Genomic DNA, 18,669 nt, shown 5'->3' with positions numbered 1-18,669 from the left:
TTAAGTGCGGAGACATTCTCCCATGTAGAACCTTCTTCAAGTCTATTTAGCCATTTACCAACACCTGTTGTCTGACATGATGTCTAGTGAGGAAGCTCATGAGAATCCAAAATCTTTTCGAGTTCATGAGGGATGCTTGGTGGTTCAATAAGGTCAATTAACACACTTGTGACAATGAGGTAAACGGCTAACATAAAAATTAGGATGAACTCGTGATTGCTTGGGAAGAGCTAACTTATAGGCCACTTGACCTATACGTTTGAGAATGGTAAATGGTCCACAATATCGTGCTGAGAGTTAAGTGAATTTTCCCGTCTTCAGAATTTTTGAATGCTCTGGAACCTTGAGGAAAACCTTATCTCCTTCTTGAAAAGTAGCAAGACGGCAATGCTCATTTGCGTACTTCTTATATCGATCTTGAGCTTTCTTAACATTCTGTGAGCAACTTGAAGCATATCAAAATGGTTTTGGAGAAAATCCTTCGCTTGTTGTATCTTCTCCATAGCCAACCCCACCGTAACGGGTGATCTAGGTTGAAAACCATATAAAAGCTTATATGACCTAAACCCTGTAGTCACATGCGTTGAACTATTATAAGCAAATTCCAATATAGGCAAGTAGTCTTCTCAATTAGTTTTCTTCTTGCTAACGTACGCTCATAGAATATCCTCTAGCACTTGATTAACTTTTGGTTTGACCATTTGTTTCTAGATGATCAACCGTACTAAGATTAAAAAGCTAGTGTAGTTTCCAACTTTTGGAACACAGCTCTCTAGAAGTGATTATCGAACTTTCTATCTCTGTCACTAATGATACTAGCTGAAAGACCTTAGAGCCTATACATGTGCTCTATAAATAGCAGTGCTAATGTCGATGTCTTAACTGTAGTCTTAGTGGGAATGAATCGACCCATCTTTGTTAAATGGTCTACAATTATCCATATGACATCATGGCCACAATTTGTATTAGGTACTCCTACTACAAAATCGATAGAGATACTCTCCCACTTACCTTGTGGAATCTCTAAAGGATGTAAAAGGTACCTACCTTGAGGTGCTTTGCCTTATTAACTTGGCACTGTTTGCAGTTTAGTACGTACTCTTGAACATCATGATGTAAACCTCACCAATAAAATTGTTATCAAACTAAGGCATATGTCTTACAAATACCTGGATGACCAGCACTTGGACTATCGTGACATTCAAATAATATTTGGCGCTTAGTGTCTGAGTCTTTTGGCACACAAACTCTACTCTTGTGGAGTAAGTAACCATCATCAATGGAAAAATTCTTCCATCGTTTAAGCTCTTCCTAAGTAGGGATGGAGCTCTGTGTAATGGAGTTTTTATCTACGCATGCAGAAACATGTTGTCACGTGACACATCCAACTCTATGTGTCCGTGGACAAGCTACAACATGACACATCCAACTCTATGTGTCACGTGACACATCCATCTCTATGTGTCCGTGGACAAGCTACAACATGACCAAGGTTCAGTTCACTTAAGTCAGTCTAGAATAGGAAGTGATCTGACACTTTTGTGAGTCTGTTCGCAGACCATGCATGACCAGCCACTTAGATTAGATGCATATCCTCCGGTTTCACACAGCATGATCATCAGCATTCCCATCAGAATCCATCAAGGGAATTTTCCAGAGCATAAAATCTATTTTCCCTAATTTTTGACATTTTTCACTTATTTATTATGTGACTTTTGTTGGAAAGTAGGTAGGGCAATTTTGCTAAATTTGTATATAAGCAAACCTAGCACTAGCACTTTCTGGCAGAAGAGGCAGCAGGACCACCTTGCTCAGCAGGCAACTTCTCAGCAAGACCAACCGACACAACAACTCTAGCGTTTTCAGCATTGCAGAAGGCCTAGCATTTTTGCATCAGATCAGCCAGCGTTTTTGCACTTGCAGATTCACGACGACAGTAGACAGCAGATCAGCCCTAGTGTTAGCAAATTCCCCCACAACAACACATCATCCCTAGCATTAGTAGATTTCCACCGCAGAACCCCAAATCAGCCTAGTGTTTTTGGATCAGCCAGAGACCTAGCGTTTTTGCAGATCTTCGCGACAGAAACACAAGAGGAACCAGTGTTTTCAGGTTGTAGCAGTCAGACATCGCAGAAGAAGTCCCAAACCTCACATATCTCACCTTCCCGCAACAAATCCTTGCCGCATGGTCAGATCCAGCGAACTTTGCAAATTCAGCCCGGAAAATGCAAATTTCAGCATCTGCGTTTTTAGTGCGTTGTCGTAGACATCGTCATCAACATAGAGTCAGAATTCAGCAGATAGAGATTTGCAGATTTCAGCCCGTCTCATCGTTGTCGACATCGTCGGCAAGTCCAAGCATTGTAGAGATTTGTGCAATCATAAGTAGACCGCTCTCGCCATAGCCTTCGGAGGAGGGTTTGACAACATTCTGGTGTCGTATTCTTCTCTCTCTATCTCTCAATCTCAGTACCTTCATTCAAAATGTTCACCACTTTGCTTGTGTCCATTGCACTCTCTCACTAAAGGAACGAAAGGATCTCCTTTCCTAAGTAAAGGGAACCTCGAGCCCAATTCGGAGCACTCATCTTGAGAAAAGTTCAACATTCATTCCACTGCACCTTACACATGTTGATCTCGCTGTGCAGAGACATGTGAGTGTAAGGGATCCCTTCTTAAAGCTGCACTCCACACTCTAGCATGTGATTGATCTTGTGCACACTTGCCACGGAATGACTCCAAAAACTCACTCCGTATTTTTGTGAAAGCAAGTGAAATAATCAGAACCATCCGTCTTAGTGCATCTGCTACTACATTATATCGCCCCTTGCAATATTGTAGCTTACAATCATAATCTTGAAGGATCTCCGTCCATCTATCTTTACGACCCTTCAAGTCCGTTTGAGTAGTAAACCATTTTATACTCTCATCGTCAAAAACTACTTCAAACTCGGCACCATATAAATAGTGTCGTCACTTTCGTGAAGCGTGAACTATGGCATAGAGCTCCCTCTTATAGACATATAATAATTTTTTTGAGCTCTATCCAAATTTTTACTCTCAAAAGCTATAGGTCTTCCCTCCTAGAGAAGTACCACACCAATTGCTTTATCACTAGCATTAGTCTCTACCACAAACGTCTTAAGTGGGTCAACAATTGCTAGGATAGGAGTAGTGGCTACATCTACCTTGAGCTGTTCAAGACTGGGTGTTGTTTGGCTTCTTCCTAAGAAAAGGTCTTTAAGTTGATTCGTCATAGGAACAACGATTTTGACAGAATCATGGATATATTGTCGATAAAATCAAGCCATGCCTAAGAAGATTTGAAGATCCTCAACTATGTTGAGACGTGGCCATCAAAGAATGGCAGCGACCTTGTCAATGTCCATCTTGATGCCAAAATAAGAGATCATATGACCGAGATAGTGTATCTCTGTTTTAAAGACATCACACTTGCTTGGCTTAGCATACAGGGCGTGAGTTTGTAGCTGTTCAAACACTAATCGTAAGTGTTCTATGTCTTCATCTTCAGTCTTACTGTAAATGAGAATGTCATCAAGGAAAACCACATAAAATTTTCCAAAATAGGGACGTAAGACACTATCCATGAGTGTCATGAATCTAACTGGACCATTGGTTAAACCAAAAGGCATAACCAAATATTCAAAATTCATGAACTATATTCTAAAGGAAGTTTTAGAGATATCTTTCAAAAGGATACACACCTGGTGGTATCCTGAATGAAAATTTATCTTTGTATTCTATCTTACTCGTATGGAGTTGATCAAACAACTCATCAACTTGACGTAGAGGATACTTGTTCTTGATGGTTATGGCGTTTGATCCGCGATAATCTATGCACATGCGTATAGTACTATCTTTCTTTTTTACCAATAGAATTGGCAATGCCCAAGGCAAAGTACTAGGTCTAATGAAACCACAAGCGAGATAGTCAGTGAACTGACGCTCAACCTCCTTAGCCTCACTATGTACTCATACAATAAGGTGGTTTACTCATCGATTTAGTGCCCGACGGCAAGACAATTATGCCATGTTCACATCACGTGTAAGGGGTAAACTCGACTGTAAATCGCTTGAGAAAACATCACTATACTCCGAGAGTAAGTGAGTTAGCTTTTGCCGTGCAATAGGAGAAAGTAAACTAGAGTTATGCTGGGATGGAGAATCTTGTAATTCCCTTAATGTTTGTTTTACAATAGTTTCACGTTGCTCAATATAATTAGAATTGAGAGCACTTTTCTATTTAGAATTGTTAGCACTTTGGTTTTCATTAAAATTCATTGCACTTTGCATACCATAACTAGAATCCACAGGACTTTGCTCTTGAGAATTCATAAGACTTCGAGATAAGTAGTAATACAAAAAGACTTCATTTATTAAATCTTCTTTCTGTAAAATAGAAATCTCGGTTGTACATATAAGAGATACAGAAGGTATATTTTTCTAACCAAGAAAAAGCACATGTTTACCATGGCCATTAAGGATAAGGAGTTGTATTCATAGCTAGTGTGCAATGTGTTTCCTAAACCATGTAGTCACTCCCGTCCTAAAACTACATCATCACGGTCCATGTTCATAACTTGAAAGTCAAGGGTCATCGTATGATCTTGAACAATAAGCTCAAAGCCTTAAACTACCGTGTCTCATACTTCTTTATCATTTCGAGACATCCGTTCTACCACATACTTGTGGGAGTAGGGAGTCGGTGTAAGCTTCAATTTCTTGACTAGCTTATAGTTCAGGAAGTTATGAGTTGCACCATTATCCACTAAAATACGAGCATGTTGTCCGTTAATAGTGCCATGCATGTGAATCAACTCATTGAGACCAAAGGTGACCGCCACATTGAAGCAAACATACAACACTTGTGTTTTTCTTCCATATAAAGAACCTCTACATCACAATATTTAGGAGATGAACCTAATGTGAGGCGTTGCACCGTGTACATGGCCTTTTCTTTGCCTTGCAAAAGAGATCAATCCTTCTTGTTATGTTGGTCCAAAAGACATCTGAAACAAAAATTGTGTTTCTTTGCACGCTCAAAATCGGCAATGCTGAGAGATCCACGTGGAGTATCTCGTGATTGCTTAGGATTCTTAGCCTCTTGTGCACATGGAGAGGTAGATTGTTAGCCTCTTGTGCACGTGGAGAGGTAGATTGTTTGTTGTTCCTCTTGGAGCGTGTGGAAGATCTACCTCGCCATTGGCTCTTAGCCGAATTAATCTTAGCAAAAGTATTATTTAGAATAGGAAACTTTCCCTTTCTCTCTTGGTCATCATCATATCTTTGGGCATGACCAACGGCTTCTTCCAAAGGTTTTTGATGTGGGGTCTTGACAAGAAGATGATAGTCTTTGTCAAGACCCTTATTAAAACCCTGTATCTTTTGGAATTTATCTAGAGCTTCTAGTTTTAATATGATTTTTACTAAGTGAGAGAGAGGCCAAATATGCGGCATGCATCCCATACTAGCCAATTCTTATCTTCTTCATTAGAGTCCAAAAACTCTTTGGAGAAAGAAGCTTGAAATGCAGCCCAAGACTGAGGACGAGCATCTATTAGAAATGTCATCCACTACTTTTAGGCCTTGCCTTTAAGAGATAGACTTTTTTCCACAGCTATCTTAATATCTGGGGTGTATGTCAGCCTATGAATATCATTCTATTTGTGTAAGAATGTATTGACCGCATCCTTATTACGACCACGATCTTCACCGTGAAACTCAGGAATGGTGATATTCTGAAGTAATGCATTGCTATCTTTTGCATCTTCTAAAGCACTTGTCTCATGGACTCCTTGAGTCGTACGAGCTTGGGTTCCTTAGGCCGTGCTAGCTAAGGCTCCTTGAGTCCTTTGTGAATTTATAAATTTCACAAGTAGCTCAGTAAGATTTGTAACATTTGCATTTAGTGCATAGAGGTTGCGTTCAAGTACGTTTTGGCGATTTTCCAAAGTCTTGAAAGCAGCCATATCTACAAGGCCCTGATATTCTAGATCACCATCGTCATGCATATGAATGTTGGTAGCACCCGTGGTGATCGATTTTGATGTGCGTGCTAAAAATCAAAAGTGCGTGTAGGTGAAATATCCTCGCCGGCCATGGTAAATACACACTAATATAGAGAGAGAAAAAAGATCAACTTGTAACTTGTAAAGCGTGAAGTCTTTGTGTTTTGTATGCTCGGTGACTTTTGCGTTGCGTGCGATTCTCACCTTGCAAAAATTGTAGCGCTTCATATCTTGTTCGTTGTAAGAACACCTTTGTTGATTCTTCACAAAAACTTGTCACTTTTGTGAAGGCTTTTGTTCACTTGTGAAGCTTTCTCCTTCAAGAAAAAGGAATTTTAAACCAAAACTTGCCTTTCTCTAAGGAGTGAAAAGCAAGGGTGAAACTACTTCTTGAAGTTTGTAGCTTTCCTTGCCTTCTAGCTTTCTTTGTCAACTCAAGTATGCTATCTTTCTTTGTTGTATACAACAAGACTCAATAGCTTGGATGGTAAGGTGTTGGCCTCTTACCCTCATGGGGTTGATTCAACCCTCCTTAATGCAAGGGTTTAGAGGGCCTCCCTACGCACGCAGTCAACGATGCCAACGGAGCCTTGGTGATGTAGAATTGCCAGTCGAATGTGGAGGGTGGCTACGGTTGCTGTCCGCTATCTGTCCTCTCGTGTTGCACACAGAACTCTGTGTCTGTCTTCCTTTTTACTGCGCGCACAACGTGTGTCTCCTCCGTCTGTTGCCTGCGGATCGTGAGAGAGGAGATGCGTGTCACATGCACATGAAACCCGTCTTTACCCTTTCTCGAAATAGCTCGGATACCAATGAGACCGAGATTGATGTGGTGTGCTAGTCTCCACCCAACCATGCTATCTTATAGCCTCCCCCTAGAATACGCAATGTCCAACCGTGTCGGTGGCCTTGCCCGTAGGACCGATGTCCTTACAACATGGGCCTTGGGCAAGAGGCTATGAGCTCACATGGCTTGGCGAGAATAGACAATCATGTCTACTTGTGGATATCGTACTTCTATGAAATTTCTGGTCAAGTGGAAGGACAGACCTTAAGAGGTTGCACTTGGAAGAATGTAAGTATAAGAAATGGTTTTGACTCTTGATTTCGATGACAAAAATTAAAATGTTCTTCAGTGGGGGTGAGGACAAGAGTCTTGGGCAAGAGGCTACGAGCTCGCATGGCTAAAGCCACTATAGAAGTAATATTATAGTGCTAGTTAAGTTATGTTTGAGGAGGTTGCGTAACTTTTCTAACTATTACCCAACCACTAGAGGACACAAAATGTAGCAGCTACCTTGAGCCAAGTTCATTGAATTCTCTAAGTTCATTGGAGATGTAAACTAATTTCTTCTAAATACTATAAGTGTTGGGTGCAATACCCAAAAGTTTGTATGTGGAAGCATTCAAGCGGTAGCTACATGGATAACTACAAATACTGTAACTCTTAAATTAATAAAAGAAACCGTTTAGTCATGTCTCTTGCCTCCTTAGAGTGAGTGTAGTGATTATGCTATCCTAATACTAGTCTGCATCATAAATACAAGAAAATATTTATTTTGCAGCATTGTAAAAATAGCCCAAGAGACCTCAAAGCTCCATTTAGAGAAGTACAATACTTAAAACCTCTTAGTGGTGTAAAAAGTCAGTTCAAGCTTCAAAGAGCTATATTATTCATAAGAAGGTAAATGAGTTGCTAGGCTATTGGCTTGTTTTGTAATGTTGACCCATGAATTGTCAGGGCTATCTCTTCTTGTAAGCGCCCACCCAAGCACTATATATTTTTCTGTCTAAAAAAATCTCCTTGGATTAATAGCTTTGTTTTTTGTTATTTTCTTTTTTGTTTTGTTTTGTTTTGTTTTTTGTTTTTATTTTTTTTGGGGGGTTGGAGGTTTTTTTGGGGGGAGAAGGGGGGGGGGCGGGGGGGGGGGGGGGGGGGGGATTTAAAGAAAGATCAACATCCACGATAGACTACCCACGATAGATAGCAATCTTAAAGGACCTCCAAAGACTTTTAGCATGCAGTCTGCAGGAAGACAGAATCAAGATATTGCATCATTCATACATTCATTCATTCAGTAAAAATGGGTAGAGTAAAAACATATATAGCCTGAGAGGGATCGAAGCACTTAGCTTGTGGCCAGTTAAAATACATGGCGCCACGATTTTTTACTGTCAATGTCCGGCCGGCCGGGTCCAGTACTCCGACTACAGACCCCTGCCACACCGTCACAAGGGAAGGTTGGTCGGACAGACTCTCAGACCAGAATGGATAATGCAGCAAGGAGTAGCTGGTTATGATCACATCAGATATGCACATTCACAGGTAGAAAATAAATAAACAGTGGCTAACCTTGGAAATGGAGGTACGTTACTGCGGCCCAATCTCCGAAGAGCGACCTGCAGCTTGGCGGATGCCAATAAGAACTGCCCCTTCTGGTACGACGTGTGAAGCAGCTCTAGCAACTTGTCGAAAGCGGACTGGCGAAGGGCGTCCGCTTGCATGTGCAGCTCCTGCAGGGCTGCGATTTTCTGTCCGAGAGCAGAGTTCTCCTGTGTCGTGCTGCTACTGCTGCCGCCCTCATCGGAGCTTCGCAAGGCTGGGGCCCGCGTGAACTCGCCGCTGAAGTTGAAAGGTTGATCGGTCAGACTCTGCTGGCATTTTGCTGTCTCCCGCTCGATGCGATCCTCCTCTTTGATAGTGCTAGTCTGCAGGTCGTTCAGCTGGCTCAACTGCAAGGCGGACAGCGAAGCCAGCGACGCTGGCCGGACATCCATTGCAGTTCCCAGCTCTAAAAGAGCCTCCAGCTCTGCCTGAATCTGGTGGCCTATCAACGCGTACAGCAGCTGAAACGCCGTCGAAGGGCGCTGCAAGCTCCCCATCCACATGAACACCCTCTCCACTGCAGATACTGCCGGCCACGCCACGAAATTGCGCTGCCGCTGTGCAGAAGCTGCTGTTTTCGTAAAGTCATGATAGTGCTGCACAGCCCTGTGCACTGCCTGTGAGAGTGTTTCATCATCCTCTGACAAGGTCTGGCTCTCTGCACGCAGAGCCCGGCCAAGCTCATCTATTATCCTCTCCTGCTCCTCCAGCCACTGCGCGTTCTCTGCTTCCAGGACGTCTTGGACACCGGATCCCGCCATGTACAAAGCTGCTGCTGCGTACACATGGGGGTTTGAGCGGCCAAAGTGTGTATGAGAGTGGGGGTTCTGAAGCGTGCCTGTCTACCACTCCAAAATTTTGATGCAGTTACCCGTTTGGGAGTAGCCGCAGAGCCAGAAATAAGTGTGAAAGGGGATTCAGGAGGAAGCAGTTTATGTTTGGACGTGCTTTTTGTGGCGGGCGGTTCTCTAAAAGGGCAAGTTGCAACTCGCAGGAGCTGCCCTGAGAGAAAAGGGACCCGATCCCGAGGTACAGCAAGGGGACAAACCAATGAAACATATAGCAAATAAATAATAAACAGAAAATCAGAAAGTTTTTTTTTTTTTTTTTGGCTTCCGGTGTGGTGCCCACTGTCCAGCCTCCAGTTGGCCCTCAAACTCCTTCCCGGCTGGGTTCGCGCCTTGCCATTTGACGGTCTCCGAAAAGGACCTTTTCCTTGTTGGCTTTCTGGCAGATATAAAATAAACGTAATAATAGCACAAAACTCCATATAAAGCTAAAGCTTTATTTGAAAAGATACACGGTAAGGTCACGAGATCCCCCCGGTAAGGTCTCCTTGCCAATTATGTCCCACAGTCCCACCTTTCAAAGTCTCGAAAAAATCCATGCACTGCATCTCATTCGCCCAACATAGAGGTCACAAAATATGACATCTAGTCTCGCACATGCAAATAGTTCCCGCCCACAGTTTTATCATGGAACTAGATCTTAGGGTAAATTCACACGTAGGAGTCGCAGGTGTCGAGAAAATGTCAACAAATTTGTCCCTTGTTGTGACTGCAACTAAACCCTAAATCTCACATCTCCATGAACGACAACGGTATCCAAAGACCCTGCCAATCTGCCTCTGGGAGATATTAAAACGTAATAATAGCATATAACTCCACATATTAAATCTTTTTTTTGAAAAGATACATGATAAGATCAAAAGATCCCCTAGTAAGGTCTACTTGCCAATATGTCCCATCCTTCAGAGTAGAAAAGATCCATTCACTGCATCTCATTCGCCCAAATGTCGACTACCATAAAGGTCACAAAATATGAACTCGAGTCTCACACAAGCAAATAGTTCCAACTTCTTCTCCATAACTACACCTTGAAACTAGATCTTATTGAAAGTGCCAGTTGCCACTACTTGGTGCATGTTATATGCGGCTCTTAGCCATTTGGCAATTGCTCCATGAGTAGCCACCATTGCATGTGTACATAGGGAGATCTAAAGAGTAGTCCACTAGTAGGCGAGTGTGGGCTACCCATGAAAAAATTATTAACGCAAAGGTTACCATCAACATTGGAAAGTACACTGCATGTAGACACGGGAATCATTCGATTGAAAGGAAAGGTGATCCTCATCACATGCAAAAAAGAGTGGCGTCTACTTAGCTCGGGGGGGTCACTATGTATAGCTTATGTATATCACATACGTTCAAGGACTATTTTAAAAAATCTTTATGTGTGAATTTTTTACAAATAAAATACACTCTTTTTCTATTCAATCTATAAATTTTTTTCTCGATTTCTTTTTACGGTACCCTTCTATATGTGCAAATGTGAGAAGAAATGAAATTGAATAACCCCTTCTGTTGCACTCACGTAATAGTCACATAGTTATTAAGTGACCCGCCGAGCTACTTAGCAGCACCCTTGATAGACTTCAGTTGTGATTAGGCGAAGGGTGTCGGTTGTTACCATATACATGTGGTAGTGATGTGTGTGAACACACTTAGGATGTGATCAGGGCATTTTTTTCCCTCACTAGGAGGTTTTTTTTTCCCATGCATGATATATACGCTCATCACTATAGGGATAACTTATCTTTCCATTGTGCACTAAGCAACACTACTCTCTGTTGTGTGCCTTGAGCTTCTTCATCTTCTCCAAGTTGTGTGCATTTCCCTACAATCCTATTTTCAACAATTCGTATCAGAGCAGGTTGCGTCCTCTTAGGCATAGTCGCTAACACATGCCTGCTCACTTTCTTAGATTTGGGTGAGATTTGGTGAGCGTGCCAGGTCAATAAAAACTTTGGGCAGCGCTCGTTCAACTTAGTCTACTCAGATTTTCCATTCACACCAATTTTGGCCTCAGTTTTTACTTTAGACAGTACTACGTAGGCAATTCATCCTTTTATGCAAAATTTATGTCAGAGCAATTTTTTGCATAGCAGGTCCCTTACAATTTTCTTTGGGTTGTGCTATATAGCATGTGTTATTCCTATTTTCTTTCTCCTCTTTTTGGGCAGTTTTGACATCAGGTGTAGGCACTTGCATGGCTGACAACAACATATATGTGTTCAAGATGTTTGCTGCTATGGAAAAATCGGACGGGGACAATCACTTAATGTGGGCTTACATGATACAACATGTTCTTGTGTCAAAGGGGGTTTGGAATGTTGTGCAAGGCATTGATAATATGCGTCATGATTCTGTGGATGTACGCACTATTGAGGATGTTACAGGTTTTGATTGTAGGATTGTTGTTGTTAGACTTTTTTTGCACACGGTTAGGTGGGCTCGTTGGGATCACTATGAAAATCTCTAAACATTTACCGCACCCTTTTTACCACGTTTTGTAGAGAGAGAGTCCAAAATGGACAGGCCAGAGAAGAGAGAGGAGGGCGAGGGAGGGGCTTTTTTGTATTTCAAATATTACCACGGATATATCCACAAAAATTACCACCAGTATTACTGCGATTATTGCCGCTATAATTACCACGTCTATTATCAAATCCTTCTTTAGCAATTAAACATTCCAATTTTGGTGTTTCCTTTGTTTTGCTTGTTGATAAAAATCAAAGAACATTATTTAACATTTCAAAAAATAAAAAAATGATATTAAAACATGAAACAATAACTAGCTATGTGGATAAGCATGAAACTACAAAGGGCTTGCTCCATCCTAAAGTTATGCACGCGCCTCCATGTAAAGCAAGCATTGTCAAAGATGAGAAGCTAAACATGGACGTCATCTTATGTCGAGGCATGGGCATTATAGAGTGAGATATGCCCACAGATGGTAGCACCTATGTCAGCTTCTTCAACCTCTATCTTGTAATAATGTGCACGTGACCTACACATTTCTTTTAAATTAAATTAATCACTCCCACTTGATTAACATAATTTAGCATGCTTCACAAAATTAGAGAGACAAAGAGGGGGGGGGGGAGAGATGAATGGACGACATGTCAAAAAAATTCATAACTTAAAAGTATTCAAAATGTTTATGAATCATCTTCCAAAAGATCTTTACATGAAGGGTCATCCAATTCTAAGCCCATGGCTCCAAATCAATAAAGAGAGAAATTCAGTTGTCGTTTGTGGATGTGTTGGCTTCATCATCTTCAAATTCTTCATCCTCCATCTCATCATCATCATCATCATGGTAATCATCCTCACTAAGACCTACGGTCATGGGACATGCAAAATCAAGAATCTCTCTCTCTCTCTCTCTCTCTCTCTCTCTCTCTCCCTCATCCATATTATTAGGTGGGAGAGAGTTGAAGATGGTCTCCACTTTATTAATGGTAAAAATGGTTCTCCCCCGAGGTGTTATGGGAACTACGAACCAAAGTTTCGGCTGATGGATTGTTGAGATATAGATTAACTATAGAAGAGAAGTTCAAAGTGAGTAACATTGGTATAATTAATGTTACAAGAAAATAAGGGTGAAGAAGGTAGCCACTCACCTAGTCACAATTGCGTGCAAAAAAAAATTGTCATACCTCCCTGTGTGATGCACGCTAAAGTCCACCATGTAGATGCCATTCTCATTCCGCGTAGACACATTTGCAAACCACTTGCACTCAAATATGAACGTATGAAAGGTTCTAAAATTAACCTTTAGTATCTTTTCAATAGTCACATAGTACCTAGCTTCATCACTATGGTCCATGTGTGTCGAAGTCTCCCATGATGCCACATTCCATGGTGGCTCAACGCTCGCCAATGTGGCATGTACGAAAGTGTCGACCCTTTGACCACATAGAGTTAAAGGAAAGGCACTACAAAATAAGAAAATATATTTTATCAATTACAAAGATAAAATCAAGAAAAAATGTACAGGTTGTTACTTTGCCTCATGGGTGCAAAGTTGTTTGGCATGGCCGGATCGATGATCTACATGGCCACTTCCAGGCAAACGAGGCAAGGTTGCCTCGCCATACAAGTAACTCAAGCATGGCATGTCTCTCATACCGCAACAGTCATTGTCAATCATTATTTCAATTCTACGAAGCCGGCATGGTGAAGGTCAATCCCTTGTCGGTAGTATTCATCCAATGGGATTTCATAATAGCAAGGCTCATTCGAAGATGCTCATGGGGCGCGGTTTGTGCACTGCAAATAGAACATTGAAGTTGCTCACAAGCTTCCAAATTGATTGGTGAATTGGGCAAGGCCCTTGAAAGCAAAAACAATAGAGCATCTGTTGAACCCATCAAAAGTGTACTTAATGCGATCTACAAGTAGACAAGGTCTATTTGTTTGTGAATGATCGACAAGGTCCACTTCTCTTTCTTATGACAGCTGTCGTCAATAGCATTTGTTGGCAACGAGGCCAGACAGAGTTCTATGAATCTCGTCACGTCTGAAGCAAGGCTTCAATTTCTATATCTTGCATTGAAGCTCGTCACATTTGGCATATACTATGAGCAAACAAAATGTTTGCAGATTCTTTCATTCCGTATACGACGGATGTATATGATACAAGAGGGCGAATATACATACACGACAACTCTCTCTCACACGGCAGATTTGGCTATGAGCCACCTTTATGCGAGCAACAACTACAAGGTTAGCCAAATTTAAGTTTTTCTTGTTATTTCTATGTTTACACTTTACTTGGCAATTACTGTCATTGTGCAAAGCAAAGTGCTTTGGCAATTTTACATCAAGCAAGGCTTCTCCCTTGAGCCAAGGTACTGCCCAATGACTTGACATCAAAGGCATGGCACACAAGTTTGAAGAATCCCGACCAGTTTAGATTGTGCAAGGTTGTTACGGTTTTGGTTCTCACGCTTGAGACCATCATAGTAGCCAAGGGCTTACGTTTTTGCATGCAAGGCATGCTAAGCAGGTGGCATGAATGCCACCACTTTATGCATTATGCTTCCGCTATCACACTCGCAACTCTGTCAAGGACAAACTAAGTGATGGATTGTTGAACCTGATAGTTGGTTGCTATCAACACCCAACAACACTAAAAGGAACCTAAATCTAGGACTTATTTCACAGGCAAAGTGCCAATGCTAAGTAATTTTCATACGATCACGACCCTGCAAGGCAGGTATACAAGATGTGGTTGTGTTTCTCTGTCACCTCTCTCAATGAGAGAGTCATAGAAGAAACTTGTTGCATGCTTATAGGATACGCTGCACGTTAGGCATAAGATGCATACGAGCATGGCAATCAACTATACACGTCATAGTCGTTCAAGGAAACTTCTGCAGCCCAGCATGCTCTTCTTCTCTCTCGTTCTCTCTCTTTAAGGGAATAATGAAAATCTTCTCAAAAGCTTTTGATACGTGTTTTTCTCGAGAGTCCGCCGCCTGAGCCAAGGTGCTCTAACTCTCAGCTAGCATGTGGCTAAGATGCTACTCAAATTAGTCTTCATCGGTTCTTCCATTGAACACTAATTTGCACAAGGGCTATGAGCCACACAGGCTAAGAGCCATTGTTAGACCAAGGGTAAGACCCAGCTATTGGCATTCTTTGGGTGATTGTTTTCAAGATTGAACAGATCTACCCATGGAAGTATACATTGACGTTAATGGGTAGGACCCAACTATTGGCATTCTTTGGGTGATTGTTTTCAAGAGTGAACAGATCTACCCAGGGAAGTATACATCGACATTAATGGACAAGCAAGGGTCTTGTCATTTAGGATGTTTACAGTGTCATTTTTGCACTACATGTTTTCAGTGCGACACTCAAGTTGAGTTTTTGATAAACCTTCAACTCACAGCAGCTGATCTCTACAAGGAAGTATAGATGCAGCAATCAGTTGAGACAGCATGGCTGTCCACAAGAGCTAGGCAGTTCACTTGTGTGGATTTCTTGCTCTCTCTATAGCACTACGGAGTGTCTATGGACATATTGTTTGGGGTACGACCCAGAGGGTGACTGCTAAATCACACCATAGGCATTGAGGATCACAGTTTGATCTCTCCCATTTAAAATTTCAAGGAAAGAATTTCGCAATCTACCACACGATAGTGGACGAATTCAACTTTTCAATTTGATTCCAATCATTATGTACACGGTTAACTATGTTGGTTACCATTGCCTGCTAGTTGAGCAGTTTCTACAGAGTGTCTTATCAAGGCGTTCGACTACATAGATGTTAACCAAAGGGGTTGGATTGCGCAGGCAACACCCACGATTTCCAGTGCAAGTCGTATAAATACGCTTGAATGTTTCAAAGCCATGCTAAGGGCATGTTGGAACAGAGTATTTTGGACTGCAGCGTCCACTATACCTTATGCTGTTACGAACCTAGTTGTAGGGTTCGATTTGGCACATGTTGTCATATGGGATACAACATGGTCTAGGCACTGAAGGAGTTTAGTTTAGCCAGTGTGGAGCATGATAATGAGGGTCCCTCTCACTCTTGTCGCGGAGTGTTTGCAGTTACCTCCACACACAAGTACCAGCTCGTACTTGATGGATGTCGCTTTCTTGATATCCTTGTTTGAGACATATTCCACATGTGGAGAATATGAGTCTCTTGGACTGACAATGGCGCCAACTTTTTACCAATGTGTCACAACGAAGTCCCTAGGTGCTGGTCGCATCCATTGGTTCAACCATTTTGAGCACACAGTATCAGGAGCAATTTCAATGGCCAGAAATTGTCAGGTACTAAGTACAAACTTGTTACGATTACAAGTGCTGTGAAACCACCTTAACGGAGGGTCGTTTCTACATATAGCTAAGTATGCTATGTACATGAGAATGTCTCATGGTTGGTACCTAGGTGTGACTGAGTTGTCACATTCTGTTATGGTCCAACTTTTGTTGCACAATATGCTATATTCATGAGAATATCTCATGGTTGGTACCTAGGTGTGATCGGGTTGTCACATTCTATTATGGTCCAAATTGGTTGCAAGAATTTCACATACGTATCGTGGAAAGTCTTGTCATGGAATTGCGGTTCGGATATGTTTGTGTTAAATGCATGCACACCAGGTGTTATGGGCCCTAGTGTTTAACACAAATTTATTGGGAGCGGCATGCAAATTCATGGAAATTATTGTTTCTACAATTTTTGCACTGCCAGTGCAATCTCTCTCGCAGATTTAGTAGGAGTTTACACCCTGCCATACAAGGTGATGGCTGAGTATGGGTGTTCGTGATTGGTTGCTTGAACCTCCAATCTACATTCAACCTAGCTTGTTGTCTCCATTCCATATCGAGTATATGTCTGGATACTCAATGATTCAGTCATAGTTTGTCGTCAGTCGTGGGCGACTTTCTGTAAGAGGTTGGGGGAAAATCACCTCACTCTTACTGCTGCTATTCATCCCGAGTAGGATGGGCAGTTTACAAGAATTCTATTTAGTACTAAAGGATATGAAAAGTGCATACGTTAAATCACACTAAAGGATATGCTAAGTGCATACGTTAGCAAGAAGTGAAACAACTAGATCGGTTACCTTTCTAGTTTGGAGTTTGCTTCATATGATGAAAGGCATGTTACGGCTACTTTTAGTCTCTGCCTGTTATTCTCAAGTTATCAACCTTAATCATCAGTTTTGATACGGTTGGCCACTGGCAAGAAACCATAGCAAGTCAAGGACTTGGTTGCTGCTGATGAGTATGTCAGTATAGTACTTTCATGGAACGATGAGCCGAGGTTATATTGCACATTAAAGTACCTCCAGAAATTCTGAAACTTGGGTATACATTTAGACACCTCTTCGTTATGATAATTCGTTTAATATACTCAAGTGAGTTTTAGATGGAGTCTCCACATTATGTTGGTTATGGGTCGGTTAACCAAGACGGTTGTACAGGGACAACAATGTGGAAAATCAAGATGTTATTCTTGATTTCATTGAACCTCCCAATGAACCGGGTTCCGATTCAACAAACCGTTGGATCCATGAGGGATGCCATGGTGGAAAAAATTAGTGTTCTTATGAAGATATCACCACTTGTGTTTTCGAGGATGAAAACTCTTCCAAAGGGGGGAGTAATGTCAGGACACGGGTCCTACGGGCAGGGCCCTACCCTAAAGGGGGGTCATGGACCCCGGCCACGGGCCAGCTAGCAGTGTGGACAGGGGATCCTAGGGCTAAGAGCCTATAAGTATGGGCGGTTGGGTGGAGGATCCAAATCTCTAGCTCCTGGGGCTTTACACCAAGCTCAAAGACCACCAATGGGTATGGAAAGACCTCAACCTGTGTTGGGACAACAACCTCCGTATCTAGGACATAATGCAATGCCTGTAAAGTACATGCACTCTGAAGGAGTCACAGATGAACAAGCATTAGTGCCTGTTACACTCTATGGAGAGCCTAGTCCACCTACAGTAATGGTAGAAGGAGATTGGTATAATCCACATCCACCACCAATGGAAGAAACCGTGACTTATGCTCAACCAGAGCTCGTACCAATGTATTATGTAGCTAATCAAGGTGTCAGACGTCCCATGAGAAGACCCATGATGAAGCCAAGAACAGGAAATTGTCATAACTGTTGTGCTGATGATCATTGGAAAAATGAATGCCCAGAGCCTGACAAAACCCTCAAACCAATTGAAGCCTATTGCATACAATGTTGCAAAAAGGAAGGACACTTTCCGGAAGATTTTCCTAAAAATCCTTTGAACAAGGGTAAAACAATAGTAAACGTAGTCCAAGTGATACCTAGTAGCTCATCAGAGAGTGAACCGATTGTTCCAATCAAGGTAATCAGTAGAGCCCAGGAAAAGAAAAAGAAACACAACTCCTCTGATGATTTGGAAAATACAAAAGTTTCTTCTCAAAGAATCAAAAGGAGCAGAAGCAAAAGATATGAGATGAGAAAACAAAAAAAACGGATTGAAATCGAGGAGAAAGCAAAGAAGCTAGTCCGGGACAAGTTAAAAGAAATTGGCAGTGAATTCAAGGAAACAACCGTGAAATCTGGAGGATCCATTCTAATTGATAAAAGTTTTGAGCCTATGAGTGCCGCCTTGGAAGCCTACCAAGCAGAACTTAAAGCAGACAAAAACATGGAAAACAAATGTAAAAATTATCCATCTCCAGACATGGAAGCAGCTAAGCTGGAAGCTTATCAAAATTTGGTAAGAATCACGCAAGAAATGCTGGAAAAGCAAAAACCCAAGCTTGAAAGTATTGCAAAACCTGAAGAGCTTGTGGTAAAAGAAACGAAAGCAAAATTCGATGTGGTGGCAGAATCCCACTTTGAAACAAACGAACCAGAGCTTGTAGTGCCCGACAATGAAGATGCCTTAGACGGAATTCTA

General features: G+C 41.8%; 1 protein-coding gene across 1 annotated transcript; it reads right to left on the bottom strand.

The window, feature by feature from the left end:
- Positions 1 to 8,036: 8,036 nt before the first annotated feature.
- On the bottom strand, positions 8,037 to 9,223 carry LOC147462637 (protein DOG1-like 2). The gene has a single exon (XM_086526898.1). The coding sequence runs from the start codon at positions 9,177 to 9,179 to the stop codon at positions 8,334 to 8,336; it is 846 nt and encodes a 281-aa protein (XP_086383024.1). The 5' UTR covers positions 9,180 to 9,223; the 3' UTR covers positions 8,037 to 8,333.
- Positions 9,224 to 18,669: the final 9,446 nt, after the last annotated feature.

The sequence above is a fragment of the Adiantum capillus-veneris genome, chromosome 2, assembly GCF_014529385.1.
Source record: "Adiantum capillus-veneris isolate H3 chromosome 2, ASM1452938v2, whole genome shotgun sequence".
NCBI lineage: Eukaryota > Viridiplantae > Streptophyta > Polypodiopsida > Polypodiales > Pteridaceae > Adiantum > Adiantum capillus-veneris.
Note: the sequence above shows the minus strand (reverse complement) of the source record. Positions and strands in the feature narration are given on the sequence as shown.

What these genes read in the sequence shown, in the direction of transcription:
- LOC147462637 (XM_086526898.1), bottom strand. Translation starts at nt 9,179, where the DNA reads ATGGCGGGATCCGGTGTCCAAGACGTCCTGGAAGCAGAGAACGCGCAG.